We start from the raw sequence: 13,988 nt of genomic DNA on the forward strand, positions 1-13,988 counted from the left end.
GGCAGTGTCCATGCCAGCTGTAAATGCCATCTAAGCACCTTGACAGTGCCAGGCTGGCACCCAAGTGGCTCTGCCAAGGTGCAAGGCTGGCACAATCAAGGTGCCAGGCTGCTACTGTCAGGCTGCACTAGCATTGCCAGAGCACCACGCTGCCCAAAGAGAATGCAGCCACAATGGGCGGGATTTATATCTCAACGCCCCGCGTGATCGCGATGGATCTCACGAGGCATTGCGAGCCGGTTAGATCCCGGAAGCAGGGTCTCCCTACTTTTACCAGCCACGCTGTGCCGCGGTGAGCTGCTTTTCGGATGCAGCATAGCCATTGGATCCCGCCCTTATGTTTGGCATTGAAACTTTTAAATTACAATTTTTGCAAGCTGGTAAAGGACAATGCTGTTGAATTGATTTCATAGAATCATGGAATCTCTACAGTGCAGAAGGAGGCCATTCGGCCCATTGAGTCTGCACAGACCCTCCGAAAGAACACCCTCCGAAGACCACTCCCCCTCCCTATCCCTGCAACTCTGCCTAACCTACACACCTTTGGACATAAAGATTCAATTTTTATTATGGTCAATCCACCTAGCATGCATATCTTTGGACTGTGGGAGGAAACCGGAGCAGCCAGAGGAAACCCACTCAGAAACGGGTAAGAAAATGCTAACCACTTCACCCAGACAGTGACCCAAAGCTGGAATTGAACCCGAGTGGCTGGCGCTGTGAGGCAGCAGTGCTAACCACTGTCCCACGTGCCGCTGTCATTTTAGGAAGATATTAGGCCATGCGAATTTTCATTTTGAATAGTTTCTCAGCCATTTATGCAATGCATCATCAGATGAATCTAACTTACCTCGGGTCCTTCATAGATTTCTGGGTCCATCTGGGGACTTAAATAAGGAAAGAGGCAGAGTCTGTCTCCCGTGCGAAGGAGATATTTTCTGCCATCTGCAAGCTGCAGTGACATGTCTTGAAGAATCTCTCTGGTAATATAGGGTGCTGCTGTCAGTCGCAGAGTCTCGTTTAAAACACTATCTGTGAACAAAGAGGAAATTCACTGTATTTTCTGAAATTAATTAACTTAATCCACCTACTTTGTCAGCACATTGTTTTGTTTTCCAGTGAAGCAAAATTGTGATATTGATAACACAGCAATCCATTTTATTACCTTTTTACACTGTCATGAACTCCTGAATATTTGCTCTGAAATTACACTGAAGAACAGATTGACTGGTTCCAAGATCTCATCCCCAAATAAACAAAAAATATTCCAAATATTCTGAAGCCACCAGGACAGATTAATATCCCCTGTAAGCCACTGCAAGCTTTTAGTATCACAGAATGATTACAGTACAGGAGGGGAGGATATTTGGCTCATTGAGTCCATGTCAGCTCTCTGCAAGAACAACACAGCTGGTACCAATCCTCTGCCCTTTCCCCGCAGACCTCCAAGCTTTTTTCCTTCCAGGATTCTTACCCCATTCCCTTCAGCAGTGCAATCCACATCGTAACCACTTGCTACGTAAAAATGTTTTTCCTCATGTCTGCTTTGGCTCTTTTGCCGGTCTTGTTCAATTGGTATTTTCTGGCTCCCAACTCTTCCAATAATCGATACAGTTACCCCGTTTCTACTTCCTTTAACTTCTTTCAAGATTTTGAATAACTATAACAAACCTCCTGTTAGCTTCCTCATCAAGGAGAACAATCACAGCTTTTCCAATGTATCCACCAAGTTTCTCGGCCCTCAAATCATTGGGACAAATATTTTCTACACTACATAATCAAGCTTTTACATCCTTCCTAAGTGTCATGCTCAGAATTGTACACAATACACCAGTTAAGGCTAAATCAGTGTTTTATAAAGATTCATCATAACATCCATGTTTTTGTACTCTACTCCTCTCTTTATAAAACCTTTTTAACCATTTTCTCAAGCAATGTTCAACAATTCATCCATGTTTACCCGGAGGTCATGCATCCATTTTGAATTGTACCATTTGGATTATATTGCCCCGTTTTCTTCTTCCCACCAAAATACCTTTAACTCTCTGCATTAAATTTCAATGGCCCATTCCACCAGCCAGGTTAAAACATCTTGAAGTCTTTCAACATCCTTCTTACTTTCAAGTTGTGTTTCAATTTTGAAATTGTGCCCAATGCGCCCAACTCTAAGATTCACTGAGATCACTGCTCATTCTTCTGAACTCCAGAGAATACAGGCCGAATGTTCTCAGTCTCTCATCAGAGACCATCCTCCTTATCCAATGTAAGTTTATCCTTCCTTCGATATGTAGATCAAAAATCCACACACTCCTCAGTTGTGGCCTTCCAAAAGTCCTTCACATTTGAGTAAGACTTATTTAACCTTGCATTCAAATCCTTTTGCAATCAAGGACCCTCATGCCATTTGTCTTCCTAATTGCTTACTGTACCTGCATGCTAACTTTCTGTGTTCCTTGTACAAGCGCACTTGAGTCTCTATGAACATCAACATTTAAAAAGTTTGTGCCTTGAAAAAAATCTGCTTTTCTCTTCTTACTACCAAAGTGAACAACCTCATTCTGCACAATATATTTCATCTGCCATCTTACTTGTCTTATCTATGTAGGACTCTGTCAACTAAAACAAAGAAAACCGTGTCATTCAGCAATCTTGGTTAGCTTTGAAACCAAATGGTACAGTCAAAGGAGTATGTCCAAGCATATTTTGCCACCCAGTCCCCTGATCCCAATAAAATTCAACTGTGTTTAATTTAGATGAGAAGTTCACATGACCAAATATTAATTACAAGTTGACCAGACAAGACCTATCTATGCAATTGTAATTTTTACATTAGTCTTAGTATGGCATTTGTACAAAGCTGCCCAATGTGTGGGTCTCATGCACCTAACAGTACCATCAATGTAAACTTGCTGAATCCAAAACATTGCACATGCACGAAAATACAGCCCAGAAAGTCAACCTGAAAATGTCAGTGCACTTAATTTTACAAATTTTTGTGACTAGTAGAAAAAATAATCACATCAGAAAATAAACTACAATAGGACTGTGAATTTAGAAATTCTGACTCAGAAATTAAAGATGAAAATTGAAGTAGATTGGGTCCATGACCTTCACTTGGGTAGCCACTACCCATGTTATTTTATTAAAAACTATTACGATAATTGGTTAACATTTGATAATTATGAAATTAATAAAACAACATTTTAAGTAAAGAAGATGTTACCTAAAATTGGAGTATTGTCAAGAACATCCTGAGTAATAGTAGACATAGCATTGGTAAAGCCGATTTTCTTGACTTCTTCCTGGACTGCAGCCATTGCTTCTGGATGTTTCAGCAGAAAAACCAGGAGCCAAAATGCTGCAGGCCCAGCATTACCCTAAAAAAACATCAAAAGCAGTTAATCTTGACAGATCTTTTGACAGGAATTTTTTTCTTTTGTTGAGCTTTTCCGTATATGTGTCAATGCCAAGTGGCAATGGCCATAAATAGATATGTAGGACGCAGTTTAGAGAAATCATTATTGACAGACCCTCTGGAAAAAACTGTCAGAGATTCAACAGAGAAAATGATGGAGCTTCTATATATTTTCCAACGAAGAGTCCTTCATTGTATCTAATGAGTTGCACGGTTATGTTTTCTATCGACTGGTAATTTAATTTTTATATGTTATGCATGTTTTTTTAAAGTAAGGAATAAAACAGCTGTTCATAACAAAAGAGTCTTTTTTTTTGTAATGTAGCAAGTCTGAATTACTTTATGCTTATGTTTCTCGGAGTCAGTTATCAACTTCCAGTAATGTTAATACATATAAGATTAGATTCTCTGTCACCCGATGCCAGTATATGGTGGACCTCATGGAGTACCAAGGGGATAAGTATTTAAGGTAGGTGCCCCCAATGTCCATCCAATGTTTATAAACATCTGGGAGTCAAGTGCTTTTACTTCCTCTTTTTCTCAGCAGAAAGCACTAAACAGTTTTTGATGTAGTCATGAGCTGTCAATCATAGCTTGATGTTTATAAATGTTGGAGTTAGGTTCACATCAATGTATTTGCGATGTATTCAAGCATGAAAGGAGATTAAAATAATTAATCCAGACATCTGGCTGTCTGGAAGCTGTCAATTACAGGCTACTAAAAGTTATTTATTTTTGAAATGAATAGAAGCCTTGCAGATCAAAGGATATGAAGGGGTTTAAAGCCTTGTGGTATGGTTTTGGCTTTCTATTAAGTTACAGCTGCTATTTTTAAGACATGAGGCAGCATGTATAAGGCATAGGTAAGTGAGAAAGCAGTGATTTTTAAAAACTTTCTATTTAGTCTGCTCGTCAGATTTCTGGCAGGGGTGACTGATAGGGGGTTCGCTGCAGCATTGGTTGCAGTTGTTGGGAGGATAAAATCCCATCTTCGCACTGAGGACAAATGTCATTGTGTTTGGTGGCACTAATACCATGCTAGATGGAATGGATTCAGAACAGGTCTAGCAGCTATAAACTGGGCACCTATGACACGCTTTGGGCCAGCAACAGAATATGTTCTGTCACAATCTGCAATTTTTTTGCACAGTATATTCCTCACTCTACCACTGGGTGGGAGTCAGTGCCCTTGTCATCAAGGCATATTTGATTGAGTGTGGAATAAAGGAACCCTAGAAAAATTGAAGTTAATCAAATCAATGTAAAACCCGCTACTGATGGGAGTCATACATTGCACAAATAAAGATGGTTGCCTTAATTTTTGAAGGTCTGTCATCTTAGTCACAGGACATTACTGCAGGTGTTCCTTGTGGTTGTGCCCTAGACCCAACTATCTTCAATTGCTTCATTATTGTCTTTCTCTCAATCATAAGATCAGAAGTGGGGTTGTTCACTGATGATTACACAATGTTCATTTCATTCACAACTCATCAGAATATGAAGCAGTTCGTGCAGCAAGAACTGGGTAACATTTAGCCTTGGGCTTCTCAATATAGAAAGTAACATTCACATCACACAGCGCTCAGCAATAATTATAGCTACACGCAGAAGGAATTCAACCATTTCCATTGGACATTCAACAGCATTATCATCATTGAATCCCGGCAATCAACAATTGACAGAAGCTTAACTGGAACAACCACGTAAATACTGTAGCTCTAAGAGGAAGGCAGAGGCTGGGAGCTCCATGGCAAGTTTCTTCCTAACTCCCCAAAGCTCATCCACCACAATTCAGTAGTGTGATAGAATACTCTCCACCTATCTGGATGAGCGTTCAAGAAGCATTCAAGAAGCTCAACACCATCCATGAAAATGCAGCCCGCTTGATTGGTGTGCCAACCACCGCATTCAACAATCACCCCCTTCCCAGGGGCATCAGTATGTACCAGCTACTGCAATGACTTGCCAAAACTTCTTGGTCAGCACCTCCAAAACATGCAACCTCTAATGCTTGGTAGCTGAAGGCAGCAGACACCTGGGACACCACAACCACAGTTCCCTCCAAGTCACACAGTGTCCTGACGTGAAAATATATTGGCCATTCTCGCTGTATAAGTATCCTGCAACTTCCGAATCAACAGCATTGTGGGTGTGCTATCACCACATGGGTTTCAACAGCTCAAGAAGGTGGCTCACCACCATGTTCACATTGGCAATTGTGAGTGGGCAATAAATGCTGGTCTTGTGAATGATGCCCACATCCCATGGATGAATTAAAAGAAAGAATCTGACTAGGGGCAACAAATTTAGGAGTCTATATCTGAAAACAAATCCCAACCAATTTAACAGTGGTCTCAACTTTCATGTAGATTTTTGGGCTTCAACACTGATAGATTGATGACCCGTAGTAATGTTAGTGTCCAAAATCCTTGACAAAGCTTTTGGAGCTACATGTTAAATGTATTGAGAACCGAACATGCAGGTCAGTTCCAGGATCTGGCCTGCCCAGCGTGATTTCGGCATGTCCACCACGGTTTCCAAATCGGCAGCCATTAAAGGATAGGGAGTGGGCTTGGTATCCAATCATATGGGATGCTGAAGCTTGAGAGGCGATGGGAAGCCGTCCAGCACTCTGTTATTGGCAGCCTCACTGGCTCTGAAGATGGAAACAGATGAGCGACGAGTGGAGCTGAGTTTATTTTCTTTTTTAAAAGGCCAGATGCCCAGACATGAGGTGCGACCCCTCCAAGGGATCACTAATACCTGTGCTGTGGCCTAGTGGCCGTTATAGGTCTAGTGGGTATGTGTGTCTCACATGGGCTATTATGACCCCCCCACCCTTGCCCTGAACCCACCCTGTTTACCTCGGCATGGTCCAAAGCCGCCTGCATTGCTGACCAAAAATCCTAGTCACCGTGGCAAGGGGCCTTAATAGCCCCCATCATTAAATTTAATTGGCTGCCCACCCACTCCCTTTCAAAATAGCTGGCGTCAGGGTTGTGGTGGTTAACCAATGCCAAATTGCATGCACCCCCTCCCCTCCAAGTGGATAAAGATGTTTAGTTAGGACAGAGGTTCAAAATGTGTCATTATTTGTGAAACAGCATTTCAACAACAAACAGCGACCTTAGGAGAAAGGAAGGAGAAATTGGACCTTGTTTAACTTGTAATTTTAATCCTTATTTATTATGCGCTGATGAAACTTAACCATCATTTGATAAATACTTTCAGCTCCCTTTAAGCCTGTGATCATTAAAGTTATTTGTGTTGAGGATCTCCAATAGAGAATAATTATCATTATCTAATGTCCCAATAAAGCTGCATATGGACATAAAAGCACAGACAATTGTAATATTTAGGTTATATGTTTCAATATTCTAGAAATTCTCAAAATATACAGGTCTTGAATAATATTTGAACACTATTTTTCAATTTTGAATAAATTTTAAATTGGTCAGCAATTTTAATTACGAAATAGCTTAAGGAAACTGGTAACCTTGAATTGCATACATTGTTGTCGAAGTAATAGGTAGATAGGTTTCCAGTTACAGCATTGGTAATACACCAAGTCTAATCAATCAGATCGCTCAAAATGGCAACCCTGCAATTTGTCCTCAATTTCCATCAAACCAGTCGACTCCTCTTTCTTTTTTTTAATTAAGGGGCAATTTAGCGCGGCCAATCCATCTACCCTGCACATTTTTGGGTTGTGGGGTTGAGACCAATGCAGACACGGTGAGAATGTGAAAACTCCCACATGGACAGTGACCCGGGGCCAGGGTCAAACCCGGGTCCTTGGCACTGTGAGGCACAGTGCTAACCACTGCGCCACCGTGCTGACCACTGCGCCACCGTGCTGTTCCCGTCTATTCCTCGTTCTGACCATGCACTTAATTAGACTTTACAGTTTTCACTGAAATGGTATAAACTGAAAATTTCATTAAGAAAATTAATTATTTCGGGTTTTGGTCAAGGGTGGTATCATGATCGGTACAGGCTTGGAGGGCCTGTTCCTGTGCTATAATGGTCTTTGTTCTTATTTTTTGGAGAGACTAGAAATACACAATTTAATCAAAATTATCTGATATTGCTAGGTATGATAAGTTACTCAATCAAGTGCACAAAAGTTATTTTTACCAACGGTAAGAACAGGTCTGTGGAATATTAAAAGGAGGTCTCATTATCAAGACCCTACTTAGTAGTTAAACAGCTTCGAAAGAATTATTATGGTAGCATCCTTACAATTTTCCTTTCTTCCCATATCATAGAGCAGAATTCTCCCATGCCCACGCCAGCAGATTCAATGGGGGGAGGGGGACACGAGGGGTGGTTGGACGTGTGACAGTGGGGGGGTATTTGGCATGAGGCCAACAAAATTGGCTTTGCACGGCATGAATTTCCAACAGGATCCTGTGCTGATGCCCGCCATGGCAGATTGGGGCACCCACTGGTGGTCGGCAAGCAACTGATTTGCATCCCGTTAATGTGCTGAAACAGGTGAAGCCCCGACTGAAATCATCCCCCCAACCCTCCGTGACGCCAGTGGGAAAACAACGATCCTGGAGATTCATCATTTTTTCCAGGAGGTCCATCATCTTTCTTCAACGGTGGGTCACTGATGTTGTACACTATTTCAGTACCTCAATCAGATATAATGCCAGGATACACTCAATCAGGCCTGGCCCGCCAAGGAATATGGCGCTAAACCCCCAGATGCCCAATTAGTGTGATCAGGGCTGGATGATATGGCATGGTTTCCTGTCAGCCTCCGCAGTGGGAAACACACCCCACCAAACCCCCCTCCACTTTCATGGGATTTGTCCTAGATGAGAGAATTCCGCAATTTGTGGGAGATTTTCAGCCGGTGATCACCACGAGTGAAAACAGTGAGGCCTACGGTCAATCCTTCAAGACCGCGGGAATGAGAATCCCGCTGGCGAGATTGCATTCTTTGATTATCCCTGCCCCTCACCAGTGATCAAATGCGATCTTTAAAGGACACCCCAATCACCGTGGAGTTGGGTGCCAGCTTTATCAGGCCATGTTCCACCAGAGTGATGGCGTAAACCCCGCCCAGTCAATTTGATTTTACTCAGAGAGGCTCAGATCTGTGAAAAGTGGTCTGTGCAGCTGGAGAGCTAAACATCGGGTTTCAGTCTGCCCTGACGCTTTGAAAAAAATCTGGTAAGATTCCGCCATAATTTGTAGCCAGGATGGTGTGTGAGGGAACTTGCAGATGGTGTTGTTTCCTTGTATTTGCTGCCCTTGTTCTTCCAGACGTTGCTGAAAGGGTGTTGCAGATGGAGCCTTGCCATTCTGCAACAGTGCATCTTGTAGATGGTACACACTGCTGCCACTGTGTTGGAGGTGGTGAATGTTGAAGGTAGTAGATGGGATGCCAATCAAGTGGGCTGCTTGGTCCAGGATAGCCTCAAGCTTCTTGAGTTTTGCTGGAGGTGCACTCATCCAAACTTCTGACCTGTACTTATCAATCATGGGCAGGGGAGTAAGGAGATTAGTTACTCACTGCAGAATTCCCAGCCTCTGATCTACTCTGTTACCCACATTATTTATAGGGCTAGTCCAGTTCAGTGTTTGGTAGTTGGTGACCCCCAGCATATTGATGGTGAGGGATTCAATGTAATTCCATCAAAAGTCATTGGGGAAATGGCTACATTCTCACTTGGTGGAGATAATCACTGGCCGGCTTTTGTGAGGGATGAATGTTACTTGCTATTTCTCAACCCAAGCCTGAATCATAGGATTTACAATGCAGAAGGAGGCCATTCGGCCCATCAAGTTTGCACCGGCCCTTGGAAAGAGCACCCTACCTAAGACCACACCTCCACCCTATCCCTGTAACCCAGTAACCCCACCTAACCTTTTTGGACACTAAGGGCAATTTAGCATGGCCAATCCACCTAACCTGCATATCTTTGGACTGTGGGAGGAAACCGGAGCACCCGCAGGAAACCCACGCAGACACAGGGAGAACGTGCAGACTCCACACAGACAGTGACCCAAGCCGAAAATCGAACCTGGGACCCTGGAGCTACGAAGCAACTGTGCTAACCACTGTGCTACACTGTTGCTTCACAGCTCCAGGGCCCCAGGTTATCCAGGTCTTACTGCACACAGGAACAGAATGTTTCATTATCTGAGGGGACACAACACTCATGGAGAGCTTTATTCTGATTCCCATTGACTTCAGTTTTGTTAAATATCATTGATGCCACCTGGTCAAATATTGGCCGGAATTCTCCAGCCATTTGCTGGCGGCGGTATTCTCTGGTCCTAGCAGCAATGCATCCCTGCCCGCAGGTTCCTTGGTGGCTTCAAGGGGAATTCCTACTGACAGCGGCAGGAGCACAGAATCCCACCACCAGCGAACAGTGGCCACCTCCCGCCGCCAAGAAACAGGCAGCTGGGCAGCCAGAGAGTCCCGCCATGGCTTTGATGTCAAAGTCAGTCACTTACACCTCCTCATATTTAATTATGTTGGCTGAGGGATGAATGTTAGTCCAAAAACCCTCCTATTCGTACCTCAAATAATGGCTTGAGGTGTGTTACATTCACCTGTGAAGGGGGCAGCTGCTCCAATTAATGTTTGATCTGAAAGGCAGAACCTGTAACGATACAGCACTTCCTCGGCATTGCAGTGAAGTCTTAGGTTAAATTATGTGCTCAACCTGTAACTTTCCAACTCAGAAGTGAGAGTGCTACCACAGAGATGACAACGGATGGTTGTTTCAAATTAATGAATTTATCAGAAGGTTATGGAACCCTAGAAAAGGTCATCCATAGGTGAAAATAGATTGAATCTGCAGTACATATACAATCAGGGATGAGCTTTGATGATAACAATTGAAGCTGCGTACGAGAATCAGCAGAGTAATGCATGTTCAGGAATCTTCCAGTGACACTTTTTTTTACAAATCGCATTAAATTTGGGCAGCACGGTAGCATAGTGGTTAGCACAATTGCTTCACAGGTCCCAGGTTTGATTCCCTGCTTGGGTCACTGTCTGTGTGGAGTCTGCACGTTCTCCCCGTGTGTGCGTGGGTTTCCTCTGGGTGCTCCGGTTTCCTCCCACAGTCCAAAGATGTGCGGGTTAGATGGATTGCCCATGTAAATTGGCCTTAGTGTCCAAAATTGCACTTAGTGTTGGGTGGGGTTACTGGGTTATAGGGATAGGGTGGAGGTGTGGGCTTGGGTAGGGTGCTCTTTCAAAGAGCTGGTGCAGCCTCGATGGGCCGAATGGCCTCTTTCTGCACTGTAAATTCTATAATTCTATGATTCTAAACATCCCTGCCCGCCTGCAACAATACAGGGTAACCCATGGTGCATTCGATAGTGTATTGCTATATACAAAGGACAGCTGCCTTTATTATCCCACCTGATTGGTTTTCTTGCTAAACTGAGATGCTCATAATCTATAAAGGGATATATTTGTTGCAGATTCTTAGAAAATGCATACGGTTATCTAACAAAAAGAATCGATGAATTTTGTCCTTGGCTTTTATATTTTAACCTTCATGTGTTAGAATAGAAACAACAATTCAAATCACTGGAAAAAAAAACTTACACCCAGAGGAAATGTGAATATATAATGCTAACAATAACAGACAAAATGTCATGTACAATACCTAATACTAACTGAGTGTTTTATCTTCTGAGATTGCAACGCCATGGTCAAGGACATGTATATCAATTCCAAGACTTTAAAGCTTCACCTAGTGGTTATGAAACAGTACTGACAAAATAAAAGCAAGCCCTTCAATTTTCATACTTTGAATAGGCAGAGGATGAATCAGAGAATGCTATTTTTTCTCCCAAGTGATCAGATCACGACAAAAATAGCTTTTTAATAAGATACCACTCAAGGGAGAATAATAGCACTTATCACAGCATGAGTGAAGAGCCAAGAATGACTTGCATTAAGATAACCACTTTAGCATTGTCCCAAAAAACTTCACACAATGAGTTATTTTGAAGTGGAGTGATTCTTGTTCTCTTCGCCAACGATCGTTTAAAGATCTCACGAACAACACTGAGCTGAATGACTGGCTGATCTATTTTTACTTGAATATTGATTGGAGGTGAAATGCTGGCCAGAATACCAAAATAGACCTCCCTGTTCTTCTCAGACCAAAAACAGATGATTATAATTGCTGAATACAATTAGAAAACACAGCTGCTGCTGGCACCTCAGTGGAACATAATTTCCCGGTCCTTAAACTTGCTTGGATAAGAAACTGAAAAGGATCTACAAACTTAGGTTCAAAACCTCACCTAATAGCTCCTGTGGGCCATGGTTGCTAAAACTACTTTTACTGCTCTTTCTTCCATATAACTTTGCATGCAACCATTTCAATTTAAAGATGGGCTGAATTCTCCGTTTGGGAAACTAAGGGCGAGAATTTGCAGACATAAATCAAAGTTCACTTTCGGCCACATTTGGCGGGGTGTTTCTCGATGTCTGAAGCACCGAGATTGATTCCGTTAGTCACCGTCTTTTTGATGCCACACTTAAACAGATTTCATGCAGAACCGGCTCCTCACAAATTAGGGCACATTTTGACCGGGCTGCCCCGACCTCTACACCCTGCTTTGAGGATACCCCTTCTTCACCCAACCTTTTCTTGGCCCATGGAAACCTCCTCACCCCCCTCTATCATGGGCAACTCTCCCTCCTGAGCCTGACCCCTGACAGTGCTAGGAAGGTAGTGTCAAGGTGCCCAGGGGCAGTGCCAAGGTACTACCCTGCCCTGTCTGCGACCACCTGGGGATTGCTAATGGCTTGCGAGACCCAGCACCCCCCACCCCCACCCCCAAGGTACCATCACGCCTGGTCCACATTTGTGAAAAACATTTCTAAAGGGCGATGGGTTGAGTCCTCATAGGTGCAGCCGTTGACTTCAGGCGCTGGGTGAAAGCAACATCCGGGTATATAAATGAGCCTAGTGGCTCATTTAAATATACTGATTTGGATCACACCCACAGAGATCATGAACCAGATCGCGCCGAGCGGAACGAGTCAGGTGACTTGCGATTGGCCTGGTGCCTGGCGCAGAGCCCAGGCGCAACACTGCGGCTAAATTGCTTCCTAAGTGTTCAGCCTGGGTTGAACAGGATGCGATTTGCATTCCAGCTATTCGTTCTACGATTCAGGACATGTCAATGGGCTAGCACTCTGCTGCCGTGAATTGGAAGTAATTCCCAGCCCAGAGGACGGTGTAACTGCTGGGGCCGGAATTGCTTCCACTCACCCCACGCTCACTGCAGCCACGAACATGGCTCAGAGAAGACCTGCGTCCTAATTTTGGGAGTCTGAAGTGGATTCACTACTTGAAGACAATGAGGAGAGGAGGGATACCCACTTCCCCAGGGCGGGCCACAGACTCAAGTCATCCCTCCTGAACAGCACCTGGGAGGTGGTGGCACAGGCAGTCAGTGCTGCCCGCCTCACCAGGGGGAGACAGCTCATGATCCTGAGGGGTGGAAATCACGAGTGAGGCCTTTGCCCTGCGAGGGACAGTTGTGCCAGGGAGGGATTTGAAAGGATAGTGTGCAGTTGTCCTTTTTTTGGGGTGAGTTCTGCTAATCCAGTGCTTCCTGTGCAGTGGGGCTACGCTTCTCAGGAGTGCGAGTGGGCCAGTGATTGAGCATTTCCCCACCCATCCCCTTGATGATACCACTGGAGTATGAGGGTTTACAGAGAGGTGGCCTAGGTGAGCTCCCACAACACAGAGGTTCTTTTAACATTTACAGGACATAGTGAGCAGTCAGCAGTGTGAGCAGCCAGGAGCCTGTAAGTAGCACCAGAGGGGTGCATTTAAATCACAAACTGCAACAATGGCGGTCTGAACCAGGCCACCCCAATCCAGCGCGGGGGGGGGGGGGGGGGGCCCGAGTCCAAGGACTTGGCGTCAAGTCATTCCCCGCTACCCAGCCCCCAGCCCAAACAGCCACTCCCGAGCAGGGCCGACAGTTTTTGAGAGTCTTTGTTTACCCGTTCGCTCCCCCTCAGCAGCCATGTCGCCCAGTCCCTGCTCTTTAAACACTTGCACCAATTCGCGCCCATGTGACTTCCAGCTGAGAGGGGTGGAGCATAAAATGCCCAACCCAATAATGTGATTTAAATCCATGCAAATGACATTTTTTAATGGACTCGCCTGCGCGAGATGCAAACTTCGGCAGTGGGGGACCGGAGCATGGAGTCAGAATTGGTGCCGGGCACAAATCGTGAGTTTTCACTTACGTGCTATTCTCTGCCGGACCCCAACCGGTGGTGTGAAGTGGAAAGTTCTTTAACTAATTTACTGTGTTAAATTGAATTCCAAAAATCACGTTCTAATTGCTGCTAAATACTGGAAAGAAGTGAGTATTTTACATGCCATAATAATGATTATGTTAAAACAGAATTAATAAGCTGCTTTTGGAAGGTGAGGCTCCCAGTCAACAGCCGAAGCTGCTGAAACTGGAACAGAAGATTGGTGGGCAATCAGCCATTGGAAGTGCTGTGAGTTGGGCTCCTAGTGAGTGAGATATCACTGTAGTTGCTTTACTTCAC

General features: G+C 44.1%; 1 protein-coding gene across 1 annotated transcript in view; it reads right to left on the reverse strand.

The window, feature by feature from the left end:
- Positions 1-13,988, reverse strand: part of ptgis (prostaglandin I2 (prostacyclin) synthase) — a 103,600-nt gene that overhangs the window by 9,143 nt on the left and 80,469 nt on the right. The window contains exons 7-8 of the mRNA XM_038803264.1: positions 3,224-3,377; positions 851-1,032 (exon numbers count right to left, since the gene is read on the reverse strand). Coding sequence (XP_038659192.1) covers positions 851-1,032; positions 3,224-3,377 — 336 coding nt within the window. The remainder of the gene's footprint in view (positions 1-850; positions 1,033-3,223; positions 3,378-13,988) is intronic.

Source organism: Scyliorhinus canicula, chromosome 7 (assembly GCF_902713615.1).
Source record: "Scyliorhinus canicula chromosome 7, sScyCan1.1, whole genome shotgun sequence".
Classification (NCBI taxonomy): domain Eukaryota; kingdom Metazoa; phylum Chordata; class Chondrichthyes; order Carcharhiniformes; family Scyliorhinidae; genus Scyliorhinus; species Scyliorhinus canicula.